General features: G+C 37.6%; 1 protein-coding gene across 5 annotated transcripts in view; it reads left to right on the top strand.

Annotated features, from left to right (window-relative positions):
- Positions 1 to 20,350, top strand: part of XPA (XPA, DNA damage recognition and repair factor) — a 43,398-nt gene that overhangs the window by 20,565 nt on the left and 2,483 nt on the right. Inside the window, exons 4-7 of one of the 5 annotated variants that reach the window (XR_013167534.1) lie at positions 535 to 700; positions 10,939 to 11,056; positions 13,374 to 13,515; positions 14,412 to 14,514. Coding sequence is in view for 3 of the 5 variants with exons in the window: in XM_077140023.1 (XP_076996138.1) it covers positions 535 to 700; positions 10,939 to 11,056; positions 18,285 to 18,346 (346 nt within the window). In the remaining 2 variants the exon portion in view is untranslated. Of the gene's footprint in view, positions 1 to 534; positions 701 to 10,938; positions 11,057 to 13,373; positions 14,645 to 18,284; positions 20,343 to 20,350 lie in introns of those variants that run through there. The other 4 variants (XR_013167522.1, XM_077140023.1, XM_077140029.1 and 1 more) reach the window with 4 other exon arrangements.

Here is a 20,350-nt window from a genome sequence, read left to right as displayed (position 1 = left end):
GGGCTTTGTTTTATTCATTGCTGTATTCCCAGAGCCTCAAACACTACCTGGCATGCACATGGAGAACAAATGAATGAGAACTGTAATTTGACTGTCTCCATTTTTACATTGGAGTCATCTGGAAACTGCACTGGGTTAGGTGGTTGGATCTTGCATATTTATATTCCTTATTTGTTGCCCATTTTGGTCTTACACTTTATGTATTTTTTCTTATTGAGTCTTTGCTCTCATTTATATTTGCTCCATTCTTAAGTCATTTCAAATCCTTTGCAGAATAAGGGGACTTAAGACAAATTCTTTAATTGTGGAATGATATGGATCTGCTGCTAATATAACACAGCTTTCCAATACAAGTAAAAGATAAAGTATTTTTCTGTTAGAATTTTATATGCTGCTAATTTAACCATGACAGTCGATGGAAAAGTATTTTATATGTCTCTTCTGGTGTACATGCCCCAAGGTTGTTGGACTATTTGAAAACTGAGTGTTTGTTAAAAAAAATTAATTTGTACAATGAACTTGACCTATTTTCAGAGACGCTGATGATAAACACAAGCTTATAACCAAAACAGAAGCAAAACAAGAATACCTTCTGAAAGATTGTGATTTAGAAAAGAGAGAACCAGCTCTTAAGTTTATTGTGAAGAAGAATCCTCATCATTCACAATGGGGTGACATGAAACTCTACTTAAAATTACAGGTCTCTAACGTTATAGTTTTCATTTTAAATTCTGCTTCAGTGAAGTATTAATAGTGAATTCATTATATTAGTTCAGATTTTGCTTATAGAGAGTTAAAAGATCTTTTTTCTTTTGTCGTTTTGTATGTTAATCACAGTTATATGTAAATAGTCTTTTTTGCTTTTTAGTCTGGTACTTTGGAACAAATATGTTGCTATTGGGTGATATTAGGAGTACAGTTAAGAAAGTAAAAAAAAATTCAGAGTAAGAATTAGATCTTGTTTCCCTTGCAAAAAAATTAAAATCTCAAATTTTTTCCAGAAATTTTACAAATACCTAAAATCTGACTTCACTTGGGAAATGGTCGCCTGGAACCTTGTCAAGTATTCATGTAACTGTAGTAGATCTAGAGCAGGTCTTCTCAATTGCTGTGTTACTTGCTGCAAATGACTTACAGGTGTCCCAAGATATTCATCTGCTTAGCACCTCGGGCTGTTGGAGCATCCAGACCAGTTGCTTTGAGTCACCAGTAGCCTCCTGTACAGATATTATAATGTTCTTTTTGTGCCATTATACAAAAAAGATTGGAAGGCATTGCTTTAGAGCACAGTTCGAATTGGAATGCACTAGGGAATCCATATCTTCAAATATAATTAAGAGGCCACGTTGAGAAAGAAAACGTACACTGAATTTCATTAAATATAAAACATTGCAGATATAGGATTTGCCATCATTTTATGTACCATTAAAAATGAGAAAATGCTTCAAATTAAAATGACCCAATGCTTTATCACTTGGTGCTTTTATTGTATACTTTCTGAAATAGTTTTTTGTCATAGAGCACTTTTATGGATACATAAAAAGGAAAATGCAAGTGCGGTAGGTTGATTAAAGTATTCTTAAACTTTACATTCAGAGTCTAATTCTGAACCACTTTCTGACTGACAGTTGCTGAAGTGCCATTCAGCACATTGATGTTGCAGCATTTTCAGGGATGTTATATTGTGGAAAAATGCAATGTCTTAGATTATTGAAATACTGGTATATTTCTTTAATACATTAGGAAGAATTTTGAGTCTGGCTACATTGATACTTCAGTCACCTTCACATATTGTTAGAGGTATCCTGAATATAATTTTTTTTTAACTTTTTTTTATTGTATAGTATAACATGTATACATAGCAAAGAAATAAAAAGCAATAGTTTTCAAAGCACTCTTCAACAAGTGGTTACAGGACAGACCCCAGGATTTGTCATGGGCTATTGTACGACCTTCTCGTATTTTTCCTTCTAGCTGCTCCAGAATATATAGGAGGCTAAAGGGCTTAAATAATTTTTTATCATCACAATCAACTTTTTTTTCTTTTTTGTGAACAATAACATATATACGAAAAATCTTTAAAGTTCAGAGCGCAGCACCACAGTTAGTTGTAGAACATATTTCAGAGTTTAACATGGGTTACAATTCTACAATTTCAGGTTTTTACTTCTAGCTGCTCTAAAATACTGGAGACTAAGAGAGATAACAGTTTAATGATTCAGCATTCATATTCATTTAAGTCCTATCTTCTATGTATAATTCTACCATCACCTTTGATCCTTCCATACCTCTCTTTGGGGTTGTTTGGGCTATGGCAATTCTAAATCCTTGATATTGGAAGGGTCTGTCACTAATACGGGGTAGGAAGATGGAACTATCTGATCTGGAGAGGCTAGGCTAGGTTTCAGGACTTATATGGATCAGGGACCCATCTGGAGGTTGTAGGTTTCTGGAAAGTTACTCTAGTGCCTGGAACCCTTGTGGAATCTTATATATTGCCCTTGGTGTTCTTTAGGATTGGCTGGAAAGGTCCTGGTTGGGTTGGCAGGTTATGATAGGTAGCAAGGTCTATGAAGCTTGTGTAAGCACAACCTCCAGAGTAGCCTCTCGATTCTATTTGAACTCTCTCTGCCCTGATACTTTATTAATTACACTTCTTTTCCCCCTTTTGGTCAAGATGGAATTGTTGATCCCATGGTACCAGGTCTGGATTCATCCCTGGGAGTCCTCCCACATCACCAGGGACTTTCACCCCTGGATGCCATGTTCCACGTAGGGGGGAGGGCAGTGATTTTGCTTGCAGAGTTGGGCTTAGAGAGACTGAGGCCACATCAGAACAACAGTAGAGGTCCTCCAGAAGTAACTCTTAGGCATGCCCATAGGTAGGTCTAAGCTTCTCTGCTACCTACATAAACTTCACGAGAGTAAGCCTCCTGATCCAGGGCATGGCCTATTGATTTGTGTGTCCCTGAAGTTTGACACAGCATCAGGGGATTCCTTAATGGTAAGGTTTAATAGTTCCATAGTCTTTCTCCCCTCCCTTGGGGGACTTTGCCAATACTTTTTGATTATCTGTTTAATATACTCTAGAATGTTTTCAGGCATTACAATAATCTATACAGGATTAAAGGACCTCTTATTCTGTGCTTCCTGTGTTTCAGTTGTTTAAATGAGCTATACAGATAGGTTGAATTAGATTGTGTACTATAGAAAATTTCAGTTTCAGAACAAATTAATCTTTCTTCCATTGGTCTCAAGGAGTATGTGTGGTTCTGAAATATAGACACTGTCTTCCTTACCCCTATATGCTGAATTACATTAACCCCAACCTGTTTGGCTTCATTCTTATCTCTCTCTCTTTCTATATATATATATATAAAACACCCTCTCAAAATCCAGAAATAATAATCACCACTCTGGACTTAATGTGTCTGCTCTAAAAGTTTACAGTCTAGGCCCCTGTTTTCTTATAAGTATTTTCTAAAGGTGACCATACCATTGTTGTTTTGTTTCTGGCTTATTTTGTCTCACCATGTGTCCCACATGTTCATTCACATTGTTGCATGCCTCACAGCATTATTCCTTTTTGTAGCACAACCTTCATTTATAAGTATACACCACTGTTCGCCAATGTACTTCTTCCTGTGTTCATCAGGCATCATGTAGAGAGCTCAAAGTCCACCGTCCATTAATATTCTAAATTTTAGATAATTTCATTGTTCCCAAGAGAAAACCAATAAACACACCCTCACCAAATAGGAAATTTAAACCTCCTCTTAACTCTTGTCCCTCCCCCATTATTTACTTCTGCTGTTGTTATGGTTGTGCTGAATGTTTCCTTTTGAACATAGCTCACAGCATGCAATAGCAGTTTCTCCCTATACCCTGGACTTAAACACTCTTTATAAAAGAATCATATCTTTGAAGTAATTCTTATAAGAACTCATTCATATTTCTAGTGTGAGTCAGTGGGACATGTAAGTCTATACAACCCCTTTCAATCTTGTTCATCTTCAGTATGGTAATGTCACTTCTAGACCCACTAGAGAATCACCTTTGCTCCTATCTATTCCCTTATATTGGAGTTCAACCTTATTAGCTAACAGTTCACCCATCTCTAGCTTCTATGTATCTTTAAGTCCCCTATATTCTGTAATAAAGCCTCTGGTTATATCTTTATGCTGGTCATAAAAGTGGAATCATATAGTATCTATCATTCTGTGTCTGGCTGAAGTAACTCAGCATTATGTCTTCAAGGCTCATCCATCTTGTCATGTGCTTCAGGACATCATTTTTTCTTACTTCTGCATGATATTCCATCATATGTATATACCACATTTTGTTGACCCACTCATCTGTTGATGGGCATTTGGTTTTGTTTCCATCTTTTTGCGATTGTGAATAATGCTGCTGTGAACATCAGTGTGCAAATATCTGTTTGTAACGTTGCTTTCAGGTATATACCAAGTAGTGCTATTGCTGGGTAACTTGATATTTAGTTTCCTAAGGAACAGGAAAACAGTCTTCCATAGTGGCTGTGCATAAGGGTCCCAGTTTCTCCACATCCTCTCCAACATTTATAGTTTCCTGTTTGTTTAATAGCAGCCATTCTTATAGGTGTGAGGTGGTATCTCATTGTAGTTTTGATCTGCATTTTCCTTATAGCCAGTGAAAATGAGCATCTCTTCATGTGCTTTTGAGCTTCAGAAAAATGTGTATTCATACCTTTAGCCCATTTTATAATTGGATTGCTTGTTCTTGAGTTATATGATTTATTTGTGTATACAGGAAATCAAACCATTGTCTGATATGTGATTTCCAAATATTTTCTCCCATTGAGTTGGCTGCCTCTTCAACTTTTTGGCAGAGTCTTTTGAGGTGCAGAAGCATTTGATTTTGAGGAGTTCCCATGTATCTGTTTTTTCTTCTGTTGCTTGTGTTATGGGTATAAAGTTTAGGAAGCTATCTCCTATTACTAGGTCTTGAAGATGTTTCCCTACATTTTCTTCTAGAAGCTTTATGGTGCTAGTTCTTATATTTAGGTGTTTGATCCACTTTGAGTTAATTTTTTTTTGTAGGGTATAAAATAGGAGCCCTCTTTTATTCTCTTGTGTATTGATATCCAGTTCTTCCATGCCTAATTATTGAAAAGACTCTTTTGTCCCAGTTCAGATGATTGGAGGCCCTTGTAAAAAATCAGGTGACCATAGATTTGGTGGTCTATTTCTGTACTCTCGATTTGATTCCACTGGCCAATGCTTCTGTCTTTGTGTCAGTACCGTGCTGTTTTGACCACTATGGCTTTACAATAGGTTTTAAAGTCAGGGAGTGTTAATCCTCCCACTTTCTTCATCTTTTTTAGAATGCTTTTAGCTATTTGGGGTCTTTTCCCCTTCCAGATGAATTTGGTAGTTAGCTTTTCCAAATCTTCAAAGTAGGTTGTTCGAATTTTGGTTGGTACTGTGTTGAATCTGTAGATCAATTTGGGGGAGAATTAACATCTTAACTCTATTTAGCCTTCCTATACATGAGCAGTGAATGTCTTTCCACCTATTTAGATCTCCTTTGATTTCTTTTAGCAATGTTATGTAGTTTTCTTTGTACAAGTCCTTTACGTCTCTAGGTAAGTTCATGCCTAAGTATTTGATTCTTTTAGTTGCTATTTTGAATGGAATTTTTTCCTTAACTGACTCCTCAGCTAGGTCATTGCTTGTGTATAGAAATGTTGCTGAGTTTTGCATATTAATTTTTTATCCTGCCACCTTGCTGAATTTGTTTATTAGCTCAAGTAACTTTGATGTAGATTTCTTAGGATCTTCCAGGTATAGTATCATATCTGCAAATAATGAGAGTTTTACTTCTTCCTATCCAATTTGGATGTCCTTTGTTTCTTTGTCCTGCCTGATTGCTCTAGCTAGAACTTCTAGCACAATGTTGAATAATAGTGGTGACAGTGGGCATCCTTGTCTTGTACCTGATCTTAGTGGGAATGCTTTCAGTCTCTCTCTATTAAGTACAATGCTAGATTGGTTTTTCATATATTCCCTTAATCATATTGGGGTAGTTACCTTTGATTCCTATCTTTTGGAGTGTTTTTATTAGAAAAGGATGCTGAATTTTGTCAAATGCTTTTTCAGCATCAATAGAGATGATCATGTGATTTTTCCCTTTTGATTTGTTAATGTGCTGTATTACGTTAATTGATTTTCTTGTGTTGAGCCATCCTTGCATTCCTGATATAAACCCCACTTGGTTATGGTGTATAATGGCCTGTAGTTTTCCTTTCTTATATCATCTTTACCTGGTTTTGGTATTAAAATGATATTAGCTTCATAACATGAGTTAAGTCGAGTTCCTTTTTCCTCAATTTTTTGGAAAAGTTAGAGCAGGATTGGTGTTAGTCCTTTATGGAATGTTTGATAAAATTCCCTTTGTGAAGCCATCTGGCCCTGGGTTTTTCTTTGTAGAAAGATTTTTGATGACTGATTGAATCTCTTTACTTGTGATTGGTTTGTTGAGATCTTCTGTTTCTTCCTGAGTCAGTGTAGCTTCTTTGTGTGTCTCCAGAATTTGTCTATTTCATCTAAGTTGTCTAGTTTGTTGGCATATAGTTTTCATAGTATCCTCTTATGATTTCTTTCATTTCTTCAGGGTTTGTGGTAATGCACCCCTTCTCATTTCTGATTTTATTTGCATCCTCTCTCTTTTTTTGTGAGTCTTGCTAGTAGCCCATCAATTTTATTGATTTTCTCAAAGAACCAACTTTTGGTTTTATTAATTCTTTCTATTCTTTTGTTCTTGCATTCATTGATCTCTGCTTTAATCTTCATTATTTCTCTTCTTCTGTTTGCTTTGGGGTTAGTTTGCTGTTCTTTCTCAAGTTCCTCCAGGTTTGCAGTTAAATCCTTGATTTTGGTTCTTTCTTGTTTTTTAATATAGACATTTAAGCCTTGTCCATATCCCATAAGTTCTGATAAGTTATATTCTCATTTTCATTCATCTCCAGAGAGCTCCTGATTTCTCTAGCAATTTCTTCTTTGACCCACTGGTTGTTTAAGAGTGTATTATTTCATCTTCATATATTTGTGAATATTCTCGTTCTTTGGTGGTTATTGAGATCCAGCTTCATTTCATTGTGATTAGAAAAAGTGCTTTGAATAATTTCAGTATTTTTAAGTTTATAAAGACCTGTTTTGTATTCCAGAATATGATCTATCTTGGAGAATGTTCCATGAGTACTAGAGAAGAATGTATATCCTTGTGCTTTGGGGTGCAATGACCTATGTATGTCTGTTAGGTCTAATTCATTTAGCAAGTTATTTAACTTCTCTATTTCCTTGTTTTTGGAGCTCTTTGATTGGAAGCATAAACATTTATGATTGCTATATCTTCTTGGTGAATTGACCCTTCAATTAGTATATAGTGTCCTTCTTTGTCTCTTATGATGTCTTTACATTTAAAATATTTTGTTCAATATTAGTGTAGCTACTCCTGCTTTCTTTTGGTTACAACTTGCATGGAAAATCTTTTTCCATCCTTTCACTTTCAATGTATTTGTATCCTTGTACCTAAGATGAGTCTCTTGTAAGCAGCATATAGGTGGATTATGTTTCTTAATCCATTCTGCCAATTTGTATCTTTTAATTGGTAAATTTAGTCTGTTAACATTCAAAGTTATCACAGAAAAGGTGTTTCTTGATTCCGCCATCATATCTTTTTTGTCAGATCTATATATTCTTTTTCCTCTTTCTCTTTATATTATTTAAATTACCCTTAGTGGTATTCTTCAATTCTGTGCCCTCTTCCAGACCTCCCTCTCCTGTCTTTTTTCTTTCAGCCTGCAGAACTCCTTTTAGAATTTCTTGTAGGGCTGGTCTCTTGTTGACAGATTTTTTCAGGACTTCTATGTCTGTGAAAACTTTAATCTCTCCCTCAGTTTTGAAGGACAGTTTGGCTGAGTAAAGAATTCTTGGCTGGAAGTCTTTCTCTTTCAGGATCTTGAATATATCATACCACTGCCTTCTTGCCTCCAGTGTGCTAGTTGAGTAGTCTGAACTCAGTCTTATTTGATTTCCCTTGTATGTAGTAGATTGTTGTTCTCTTGCTGCTTTCAGGATTTTCTGCTTCTCTTCTTCAACATTTGACAGACTGATTAGTATGTGCCTTGGTGTTTTAGTTTGCTAGCTGCTGGAATGTAATACACCAGAGATGGATTGGCTTTAATAAAAGGGTATTTAATTTATTAGTTCTTCAGAGGAAAGGCAGCTAATTTTCAACTGAGGTTCTTTCTTATGCAGGAAGTCACAGGGTGATCTCTGCTGGCCTTCTCTCCAGGCCTCTGAGTTCCAACAACTTTCCCTGGGGTGGTTCCTTTCTGCATCTCCAAAGGCCTGGGCTGAGCTGTGAGTGCTGAGATGAGGTATGCTGAGCTGCTTGGGCTGTGCTACATTGAACTCGCTCATTTAAGCACCAGCCAATTAAATCAAACATCATTCATTGCAGCAGGCACACCTCCAAGCTGATTGCAAATGTAATGAACAACAGATGAGGTTCACGTACCATTAGCTCATGTCCACAGCAACAGAACTAGGCACACTGACCTGGCCAAGTTGACATCTGAACCTAACTACCACACTTGGGGAAGGCCTATTTGAATTTATTCTGTTTGGGCTTTGGGCTTCTTTGACTTGTATATTTATGTCCTTCACGAGGGTTGGGAAATTTTCCCCCATTATATCCTCAACTACTCTTCCTAGCCCTTTACGTCCTCTCTTTTCCTCTTGGGACACCAGTGAGTCATATTTGTGCGCTTTGTTTTATCTATCATTTCCCTGAGTTCCCATTCAATTTTTTCCTTTTTTTTTTTTTTTTTTTTTTTGCCATTTCCTGTTTTGAGTCTTTATCCTGTCCTCTATATCACTTATTCTTTTTTCTGTGTCTTTAAATCTGGTGTTCTGTGCCTCTAGTATGTTTTTTATTTGGTCAACGAGTCTTTAATCTCTGTGATTTCTGCTGTTTTTCTGTTTATTCTTTCAAATTCCTCTTTATGCTCTTCTACTGTCTTCTTGATCTCCTTTATGTCATTTGCTATCCCACTTATTTTATTAAGTAGAGTTGTATGAACATCTTTGATTAGTTGTTCCAACGTCTGTGTCTCCTCTGGTGTTTTAATTTGGTCATTAGGACAGGCTATATCTGTCTGCACTGTGATATACTAGTGATCTTTACTGTCTTCATTGCATGTAAATATCTTGATTGATTTACTTTGGGAATTGATTTCTTTCAGTAGTCTCAGGCCTTGTGTTTGCGGGATGGTTATACACCAGGGAGCAAGGCATGGGGTGGTGCACTCAGTACGGTGATTTGTTTCCGGGTAGGTATGGATACAGGTTGGGGATGTTACGCTGATGCTTGTGAACATGGGCGCCTAGCGGCCAGGAAGGATATAGCTTTGCGGGTACACCAGTCTGGGGTCATAACCCTGGTGTGCGCTGGTCTAAGGCATGGGGCCCTTTGTGCATATGTGTAGAACTGTGGCAGCAGGTTGGCGTTACGCCTTCGTGGATTGGGGGCAGATGTGACCCGGCTGTGCAGGTCAGCCTTTCTCAGAGCTGGGAAGTGAGGCTGAGTGCTATGTGCATGCGTGGTTCTAGGACAGCTATAAAGTGTGGTTCCCAGAGCTGAATGATGTGATTGGAGGCCTGTGCACATGTGTGGGCCTGGGAGTGCCATAAACGGCTGTGCTGAGCTCAGGGAGGTAGGGGTGAGGCTGTGCAACACTATGGGCGGAGGGGCAGGGGTAACCTAGGTATGGGGGTTAGTGCCCACAGCCTTTATGTGCTGGCAACAGCCTGCAGGGAACAGGGAGGGGGAAGTAGTACTCAGGAAGGGTTCAGGAGAGGTGGGTTGGGCTGCACTTGGGGTGGGGGTGTGGGGCAGGTACATGCACTGGGGGCTGCTGGGGTGGGGGTGCCACGGAGTGTGGGGAATGGGAGCCAGTAATGGGGTTCCAGTGTGTCAGGTGTGGGGTGAGTTGTTAGTCACGGGGCTGTGCTGGTGAGGGTAGCGTGCCCAAGAAACGCGGCCTGGCTTACTTCCTAGGACCATGCTCCCATCCATGCACTCCTGCAGGCTCTGCACCTCCGCACCTCCGCACCTCTGCATCAGGCTCCAGCTATCTGCCTCTCAGTTCCTTGGCTTCTGCAACCAGGGCTGCGGCATGTGGTGCAGAAGGCTCTCCCAGGTCAGCTGCACTCCCGAATTGCCACTCAGATGCCTTCTCTAACTTTTCTGTGGTGCAGGGCTAATCTCGAGGTACTCTACTCAGCCATCTTCTCAGAAGTTCTACCTGAATATAATTCTTAGTGCGTGAATTGTTCTCTTGGAATGGAAATATTATAAAGAGTAAAAGTATTTAATTGCAAGCCTTTTAATGAGAACCCAAAACTATTTTTAGGTAATTTAGCTACCAAAGTCTTAAAAAAAAATTCATCTTCTGTAGAACAGAAACTTTTTGCTTCTAGTTGAAGGAGAAGAGTAGCAATGGCTGGTGATTGTGGTGAGAGACTTTAGAGATGACCCCTCATTACAGAACTCTTGTGGCTAGTCATTGGAACATGTGTTTTTGGTGAGCCTACCATAACTCATGAAACTTACCACATATACTTTGGTTCATGTAGAAACAAATAATCTAGCCAGAGAACAGAAATATATATTTCTATATTTATATAGAAATATAAATTTCTATTTATAATCTAATTTGGCATACATTTATTGAGGGTATTATAGATTTAGATAGAGGTTTTATTATTTGTTATTTAAAATCATAATTTAAATTTCAGATAAATATTTATAGATTTGCACTTGAGTTTGATCATTATTTGGTACCTGTGTGCTTTCTGAATCACAACTAATTTAAATATGACTTTTGTATTGTAGGTCGTGAAGAGGTCTCTTGAAGTTTGGGGTAGTCAGGAAGCATTGGAACAAGCAAAGGGAGTTCGACAGGAAAACCGAGAAAAAATGAAACAGAAGAAGTTTGATAAAAAAGTAAAAGGTAATTGGCTATACTTTATATCATGAAGGACTGTTCTGCTGCTTCACAAAAAGCCTTCAGGCTAAGTTCTTTCTGTTTGAAGTTACAACACCAATAGTTCGGTTTTTTTCTATAGTTAGAAAAAAGTGACCAAGTTTGCTCTCAATAGGTTGGTGTTTGAGGCTCAATAGGTTGGTTTTTGATGATACTGCATTTCTGAGAGTCATGTAAACTATCATCTTAAGGTGAATCATGTTTCATATAAGAACATGACTGGGGATGATATCCATGGTTAAGGATTTGGTATTAGTTAAATCAACAGTGTTATAAAAAGCAAAGACACAGACTAGCAAACCTCTCTAAATGTTTAAAATAAAAAATTATACCCTAAGTCTTAGTCATCTAATTTTGGAGCTAGATGGGACCTACTGACATCAGCTAGCCCCTAACTGCAACACATGAATAAAAGAACTAGGAAGGTGCAGTGACTTGTTACAAGATAGTGGCAGAGTTAGGACTACCCATCCCTCTGTCCATCAGTCTGTGTCTTTTGGTCTGTTCCTTTGTCTGTGTGTTCATTTGTCCATGCATCATCCATCCACACCCCTCAATCCATCCATCATTTCCAAGTGTCAGCTGTGTTCATTCCAGTGCTAGAGTCACTGTTTGTCAGGGAAGAGACCTAAAGTAGAAGCAAGTGAGCTCCTGATCCTCACGGCTCCCTGGGCCTGGCCGCATGTGCTGTCTGCCGGGTCTCTCACGAGTCCTGCTATGCTATGCTGTGTAGAGAGAACACCCATTTTATATGTATATATGTACTGGATATATATACTAAGAATATTAAGATTGATCCACTTAAAATGCTCTAGCCATAATAAATGTGCTTATGTTTTTAGAATTTAGAAAAGGTTTTGTGGGATAGCAAAGGTCTTAAAAACGAAAAAGGGCAAAAAACAATGAACATAAGTTGTCTCTGTTTCTTCTTAATGTGAAGGACCCCTTCACATTAAGGGCCCTGCCCTTTTCCTTAAAAGAGTAGCATGTGCATATGGAATTATTAAAGTGTATCACTGGGGAAACCTCAGGGACTGTGTCAAACATGAGGGACACCCAAATCAATAGGGACACCTTGATCTTGAGGCTTGCTCTTGTGAAGCTTCTGTATGTAGTGGAGAAGCTTAGCTTACCTGTGGGCATGCCTAATAGTTACTTCTGGAGGCCCTCTTGTTGCCCAGGTGTGGTCTCAGTCTCTCTAAGCCCAACTCTGTAAGTGATATCATTGCCCTCCTCATTACGTGTGACATGACATCAGGGGTGAAAGTCTCCTTGGAAGCATGGGAATTTACTCCCAGGAATGAATCTGGCCCTGACACCGTGGGATCAACAATGCCATTCTCAACCAAAGGGGGAAAAGAAGTATAACAAATGAGATGGTGATGGTTGGGAATTCAGGTGGAGTCAAGAGGCTGCTCTGAAGGTCAGCCTTACACAAGCTGCAGACATTGCTACCTGTCGTAACTTGCCAAACCCCAACTGAAACCATTCCTGCCAATCCTAAAGAACACCTAGGGCATTATATAGGATTCACAAAGGTTTCATGTATTCGGCTAACTTTCCAGAAGCCTACAAACTCCAGATGGGTCCCTGGACCAGATAAGTCCTGAAATGAAGTGGGACCAACCTCTCCAGAACATCAACTAGTTCTGTCCCCCTATACCATATTATCGACAGCCCATTCCAACATGAAAAAGTTAGGAAAAAAAAAATACCCCTAAAGAGTGGAAGAAAGATCAGAGGTGATGGTAGAGTTATACAGAGAAGGTAGGGTTTAACAAACCAGTATGATTGCGGAATCATTATATTGATATTTCTTTTAGTCTGAGTATGATTGCAGAATCATATTGATACTTCTTTCAGTCTTCAGTATCTTAGAGCAGTTAGAAGTTTAAACCTAAAATTATGGAATCGTAACCCATGCCAAATTCTAATTGTTGCGATGTGCTTTGAAACTTATTGCTTTTTTGTAAACATGTTATTTTCCACAAGAGAAAAAAAGTTTTAAAAAAGGAAATATATGCAGAAGGCAGAAAAGTTAGAAAATGACATAGGACTTCTATCCCACAATTCTGCTACCCAACACGACCATTAACGTTTTAATGTTTGTTCTTCTAGTTCTTTTGTATGCACAGAGTCCCAGCCCCTTTGTTTTTTTTTTTAATTTTGCATCAATGGAAGTATGGTTGACATCTATATCAAGACAGATAAGCTCATATACATCTTTGTATACATTACAGGCACTTAAAGATCAATTCCTGAATCAGGATGTGTATTCTTTTAGGATTGTTTAGAGACTTCCTCTAGCAAATTCAGCCATAGAAGAGCATTTCATTGAAGACTTTTTCCAGAATTAGCCCCTGCTCTATCACAGTATTCATAGATTCAACAGCAAGGACAAGGACCAGTTAAGAGGATTTGGAAAGGTGACATCTTGAATTTGGCCCTTTAAAAAAATCTTTTCAGTGTTCTACCCTAGCCCTCCCTCCCTTTCTTCCAACATCAAGGGACGCCTTGAAGGATAAAGACAGTAACAAAAAGACTCAAGGGGTGCAAGAGGAGGACATATTTATAGACTAATATATTAGCCTAGTATTTTGTTAACCCTAGCTTCCTGAATCACCTCAACTTTTCCCTCCCCGCTGCCTCCATAAACTACTCTTTATATTTTCATACAGTGATGTATAGATAAAAGAATAAGTATTAGTTAGAAGCTTGTGTTTGTAAGGTGATAAAATACATTTAAGAGGAGGGACTCTAATTCTTTTCTTAGATACTATTTCTGTAGTTTGGCTGACATCATCTAATGGTGAATTCCTAGTTAGACTAACAATAAAAGATTATAGCATGTTTCAGTTAATTATATATTTATGTTAAATATTAGTATGAATAGATTCATTTTCTTTTTTAGGTTTACAGTTTTCATAGGTATTTTTTTACAAAGGCTGTTTTTCTCACTATATTAAGTTACTGCTGTTAATCGCCAAATAAACTGCTATGGATTTTCCTCATCTTTGAAGAGTTAGAATTTATCCTGAAGTTTTTCATAGATTTGAACCTTTTTAAGACTGTTTATTTCAACTCATTTCATGTTTGGATAAAGCATGTCTTTTGAGAAAATTTTTCCAAGTTATCACATGAGTGGTTCATTTTCCAAGTCATACATATCCAAGAATGTTTTTCTGTTGCTTTTGCATGTGAATACCAGAGTTCTCTCTCTCTGTTCTGTCAACATTACTCCACTGTCTTCTGGCATTTAACATGCAGAGAGGTCCATGTGATACCTTCTTAATTATGGCTTCTTCTTGTTGATTTAATTTAGAGTTTGGTGGATATGTTCCTGTCCTCCTGACTAGGCCACAAAGGGCTGAGAGTGGAGTAGACACTGTAGAGATTAGAAACAAGGCACTTACTGTGCAGCTGGCTCAGAACAGAGAGGAATAAGAGCAAGTCTAAAAGCTTTTTAGTTGAAAAGAAATTGGAACCTGGTTCCTCTTGGTCTTCTGATTTTGATCCACAAAGAAGCTGATACAAAGTTTCCTTCTTTATGGAAAGGTAAGATATTACATTTACCTGCTTTTGGAATATGAATAGAATATGGTCAACTTTAGCAGTTTGAGAATTGATCTTACTATGTAGAAAAAAATTAAAGTATAAACAGTGTAAGGTTATATGGATAAAGTGAAAGAAAAAATGTTCCTGTTGGTGCATCTAAGTTATCAAAGATCTTTTAGATACTAGGTTGTAGAAATAACAGCTTCACTGCTGCTCATTTTAACTGGATTTCAAAACATGAAGTTTTTGTTGTCCTTGATATTGGGTGGGAACGTTCAGTTGGTACTAATATAGAACATTTTGGGTTTGCAAGCCTCCTTTCACAAACAAGGTAGAGATCAGGCCTTTAGATTATATTGTTTTCTCTTCCTCAATGTACTGGTTGAAGTTACCCTTCTAAAAAAAAGGAAAATAAATCTTCATTGTTACTTTGCACCCTCCTACCTCCTCCTCTGCTCACCCCCCCCCCCCCCCCCCCCCCCGGAAAAAAAGAGGTGGGTAAGAAAATCCCATCTGGAGCCACTTTTGAGTTTGCAGACATTTTATAAACTTAGCCGAGGCCATACTTACGAATTTTTTGGGACTTGAGTCTTGGGGATACAATTCCCTGACACTACTTCAGTTTATGGAAGAGAAAATAAAGGTCAGAGGTTCATGATAGTGTCATGAAAATTCCTTCTGAATTGTTTTCTCTAGTTAAAAAGGGCACCTTATGTCAGTACTTCTCCTGCCATTGAGATTTAGAAGTAACTGGTCTCCCTCTGCTATCTTTTTATTAAGTTCACCTTGTCAGGTACTTGGGCTTCTTTGAATATAAGCTATGTCTTTTTATAAAATTAACATATCAAACCAAATAAAAGTTTTAGAGGGTATGAGTTTTTGATGAAACAAGGATTTAGGGAAAAACTTCACTGGGTTAAAAGTACAAGCAGTCTCTGAAAGTTTCAGCAGCAATACTGGTTACTGTGAACATTTTATATATTTCTAGGAGAGTTGGTACTTACATAACAGCTTTCCATGTTGTGAAATCCTAGGCCAATGGGACCAGAAGTTGTAACATTGTAAAAGTTCTATTTTGTTCTCCAATCTCAAATTAGGCCTTCAGTACTACATAACATATTTCCCCATAGGTTTCCTTAGGATCAATTTCTTATCTTTCCCCTCTCTTCTCTCATTCTCAGCAATAGATAATTAATTTCTCCTTTTCTCAATTTTAAGTATAGTATTGTTGTTAAATGCAGTAATATGAAAAGCTTATTAATCCCTATTTGAAAAAATTCTTATTCACTGGATGTTTACTTTTTGTCACATGTACCTTCTTTATCTTTGTCTCTGTCTCACACACATGTTTTGCAGAACCATCTGAGTTACTTGCAGACACTGTGATTCCTAAAAATACTTCAGTATGTATCCCCTTTTAAAAGCAATGGCATTCTATATAACTAAAAAAACAGTGATCACCTCAACAAATCTGACATTAGAGTTAGGCTTTTCTCTAACCTACAGTCCATTTTAACTTTCCCTAGCTGCTTCAGTGTCCTTTATAGATTTATGGATTTTTTGTGTTGGATGCAGAGCCAGTGAAGGCACATGCATGTCTGTTTGGTCTCCTTTTTTTTGTTGTTGTTGTTGTTGTCGTCTCATCTTGTAGTCTAATCTCGTCCCATCTCGTCATCTCATCGGATGGGTCTCGGATGTTTGGTCTCCTTTAGTCTAATCCCTCAGCCTTGAAGTTTCATGGCGTTGAAGAGTCCAGGCTAGCTGTTTTGTAGAATGTTCCTCAGTTTGTATTTGTCAGCAGCTTGTTACCCTATGTTGAGATTGAGGCTAAATCTTTTTGATGAATCTTGAGTGTGACACATCAGAAACAGGCCACTGGTTTCTTTCTAAGGAGATGAGGTTGTTTGATTGCTTGGTTAAGGTGGTGTCTGTGATATCTCCATTGTAATCATACCCTTTTCCCTTTGTAACTAATATGAAATCTATGGTGTGACTATTATTGTGAGTATATCATCCTTCAAGTTTTACTCAGTGGTTTTAGTGCTAAACACAGGATGATTCTTGCCTGACTCAGGTATTATGGTAGATGTGTCTATTTCTGTCATTCCTTCATTATTGTTTGGCTTCTTTTGGAAAGAAGAACTTTCCCTTCCCTTCCAATTTTTTTTAAAGTATCAGTAGGACTCATGGATTCTTATTCTCAAATCAGTATGTTATAGTCCCTTTTTTTCATTCATTTTGATATTCAGATTGTCACAAATTTGGCCAGTGGAAATCCCTTCAAGCTATTGCCTTTTTTTCAACATTTTTATTTTGGAAATAATTTCATACTCACAGAAATTGCAAGGATAAGAAGAATAAAAGAACACCCTTCTATTTTTTACCCAGATACTTCTGTTGTTAATATTTTGCTTGTTCTCTCTTCAAACACATAATTTTTTCTGAACCATTTAAGAGTAAGGTGCATACATCATGGACCTAAACTTAAACAGTACTTGTATAGTTCCTAAGAATAGGAATATTCTCCTACATAACCCAAGTAGTTATTAACTTTAGTGAATTTAACATTGATACAATAATTTTGTATGTTCTCTCATCCCTGTTCTAGTTTTGCCTCTTAACCCAATTCTGTCATATATGATTTTTCCCTTCTAGTATAGGATCTAGTCTAGGAACAGGTTTGGATCTAAGTACCAAGTCTTCTAATCTCCTTTATTCCTGAATATTTCCACAGCCTTTTTCTTTTTTGATAGTGACATTTTTAAAGAAGAGTCAGTCCCCGCCCCCCACCCTACCCCATCCTCACTTTTTAGAAATAATACACATCTCACTTGGGGCTTGTCTCATGTTTCCTGATGGTTAGATGCAGATTGTAAATTTCTGGCAGGGATGGAATACAAGTGATCAATCTTTTTTGGGGCATCATGATGTTCATTGGCCCCACTGGTGATAATTTTTATTTGACAAGCAAAAAAAGAAGACCATGCAAATAACCTGCTCCTTGTCAATATGGCTCCTTAAACTGAACACTGACCTGTTGGTGACTCTTGTTGGAACCTTCAGTATAATGGTTGCAGAATTATTTTCTAGCTCCAGCACTCCGTCTACATTTTTACCATATGGAAGTCAGCATTCTTCAGCTTTCCCATTTCCTTATTATTAGTATGCATTTACTATTCTTGTTTTCAGTAGCTTATAATTCATTTCTATCCTTATTTTGGTGCTCAAATTATCTGAGATTTAGTCACTGGGAATCCCTTTGAGCTGGCTCCAGGATCCTTCTGACATGTCTTCATCAATCTTTAAGCACTTCCTTGCTTTCTAGCACAAAACACATGTATATTTATATTTCTGTGTCTATGTGTGTATATATATATATATATATATATATATATATATATATATATATATATATATATATATATATATATATATATATATATATAAAATAAGAAACCTTGAGTTCATGCAGATAGATACAATTCTAATCCAAATCAAGGTCTGTTCTGGTTCACTCCCTTATGTGTAATTCCCTCCCCCGACAGTGAGAAACCTGGCTCCCATTATCTTCATGGTTCTTCAGTCAGGGCCCCTGCATGTAACTCATTTCCCATGGCTGTTTCTGCCTCCTCCCCTGCAGGAGACCCTCCTCGCCTTTCTGGGGCTTCCACACCTCCTACAGATGCACAGACGCCTACTTGACCTGCTTCATGGCTCTAGGACTGAATAAGAAGGGAAGGAAAGGACAAGTCGAAGACAAAACTTCTCAGTTTTTTAGTACTTTCTTTCTGGCACAAGTTTTTCCAGGAATGTCTAGTAAATATTAAATATATGACTTTATTCTTACTATATACATCCCTTAGAATAACCAAAAGATGGTAAGAAAACTTCATCATTGTTAGTGTAAAACCTTATGCTCACTTACACAAATGATGGCTGGAAAGCTAGACTTTTAAGTATTCTTTTAATGATAAGAAAATAATTTTTCTTTTTTACCTCTCTCCCAAAGAACACTTAGTGCTCAGATTAGGCTTGGCAGTAACTGGGCTGCAGTCACTTTGAGAAGATTTTCTCTCTAGGGCAGTAAAGGAAGGTGGCCAGGATGCCTTACTTCAGATCAAGGTTGAAAATCAGACAGAAGGCATTTTCCTACCATTAGCCAAAACCATGAAGCAGCTGTGCAGTTCTGGTCAGCATATGATTTCATTCATTTTTTATTTAGAAAATGCCCTCAGGTTAAATAATAGAGGGATACAGCATTCCAGATATGTCTAGAAAAATGAGGGTTCTTTGTATGAGACTGACAGGAGTAAAGATTAGAGTTTAGAAGGACCTGACCCTCCCCACCGCCCTGACTGGAAACGATCTAGGTGTATATATTGATGTTTGAAATAACTTAAAAGAGTTTTTTTCCTTTTCCTACTGGAGGTCTGACCAAGGCAGGACAGCTGAGTGGTTAGGAACACTGCCTGGAGCTAGAGTGTGCTTCGGCCAGAGTAGATATTTGCGCTGAGAACTGTGCCGCGTACACACAGCCCTATATGTATTTGCTTTTCTTCATGATGTAATGAAGGCAGAAAATACAAAGATTCAAAGTAGTATTTCAATCCTGCCATTGATCACAGATCAAAAATGGATTAAGGACAATATGTGATTACTTGGTGTACGTTGATTTTTACGGTTGAGATTAGAGAAGGCAGCTGTATCATCCTCTCCCTTAGCTGGCCTGGTGCCTTGTCACAGATAGTGCTGGGCTGGATGGAGCACTCATTGGAACAGAAATGTTAATTAGTCCTTGCTTTTTATTTATGAAACTAGAAACTGAGAAGTTATCAGCATGGCATGTGGCTTCTTCAAGCGATTATGCAAAATGAACTTTTAAAATGTGATTGACTTAGTTGCTTTTCAAAATATCCATGTAACTCTTTTCTTTGTAAGGCTAAATTTTAACAGGATGAAGTGGAAAAAGCTCCAGCCATTGGAATAAAATGAACTGGGTTCACATGCTACCTTTATCTTACCTGCAAAATAAAATGAAGTAAAATAAAAATAAAAGCTCTGATTCCTTCTAGCTGTTAATATTTCACCTCTTGCATTTAGGTTGTACTTTGCAATAATTATTAGCAACCCCTCTCCTAAAATGGTGCTGTCATTTTACAGGAGAAAGACCTTAATAGACAGATGTAAGGTCAAGTTAATGATTAGCTTCCTATGGTGCTACACCAGCAGTGGGAGAGTTCTTGCCTTTCTAGTTTTTCAATAAAGCTTGACATTCCTCTTAGATATTAGCTTTTGACTTCCTTAGAATGTAGAAATGCTCCTTTTTTCCAGTCACCACAGCTGATTCTTTCCGTGGTAGCAGCTGATTCTGTAGTTAGCTGCCTGAATGTACCCTGTTCTATTACTCACCACCTCACTTCTCAATTTCTCCTTTGCTGCCCCTCTAACCCACATCTCCCATTCTGAATCTCTGTCTCACACTATTCCAACAGTGACTTGAACGAATCCACAGGCCTTGCTGTTGAAGCACTAAGAAAGTGAGCTTGTGAGGTTTTTATAAGACATTTTCATTTGTTATAAAATTAAGGTAGCTATTTAAACCCTACATGGTTTAAATATGTATTATTTATATATACATGGTTAAAAGACTGACAGGATTTATTTTCGGTTTCAACACCCCTGAAAACTGATTTTTAAATTTTTATC

This window comes from Tamandua tetradactyla, chromosome 2 (assembly GCF_023851605.1).
Source record: "Tamandua tetradactyla isolate mTamTet1 chromosome 2, mTamTet1.pri, whole genome shotgun sequence".
NCBI classification, from domain to species: Eukaryota; Metazoa; Chordata; class Mammalia; order Pilosa; family Myrmecophagidae; genus Tamandua; species Tamandua tetradactyla.
Note: the sequence above shows the minus strand (reverse complement) of the source record. Positions and strands in the feature narration are given on the sequence as shown.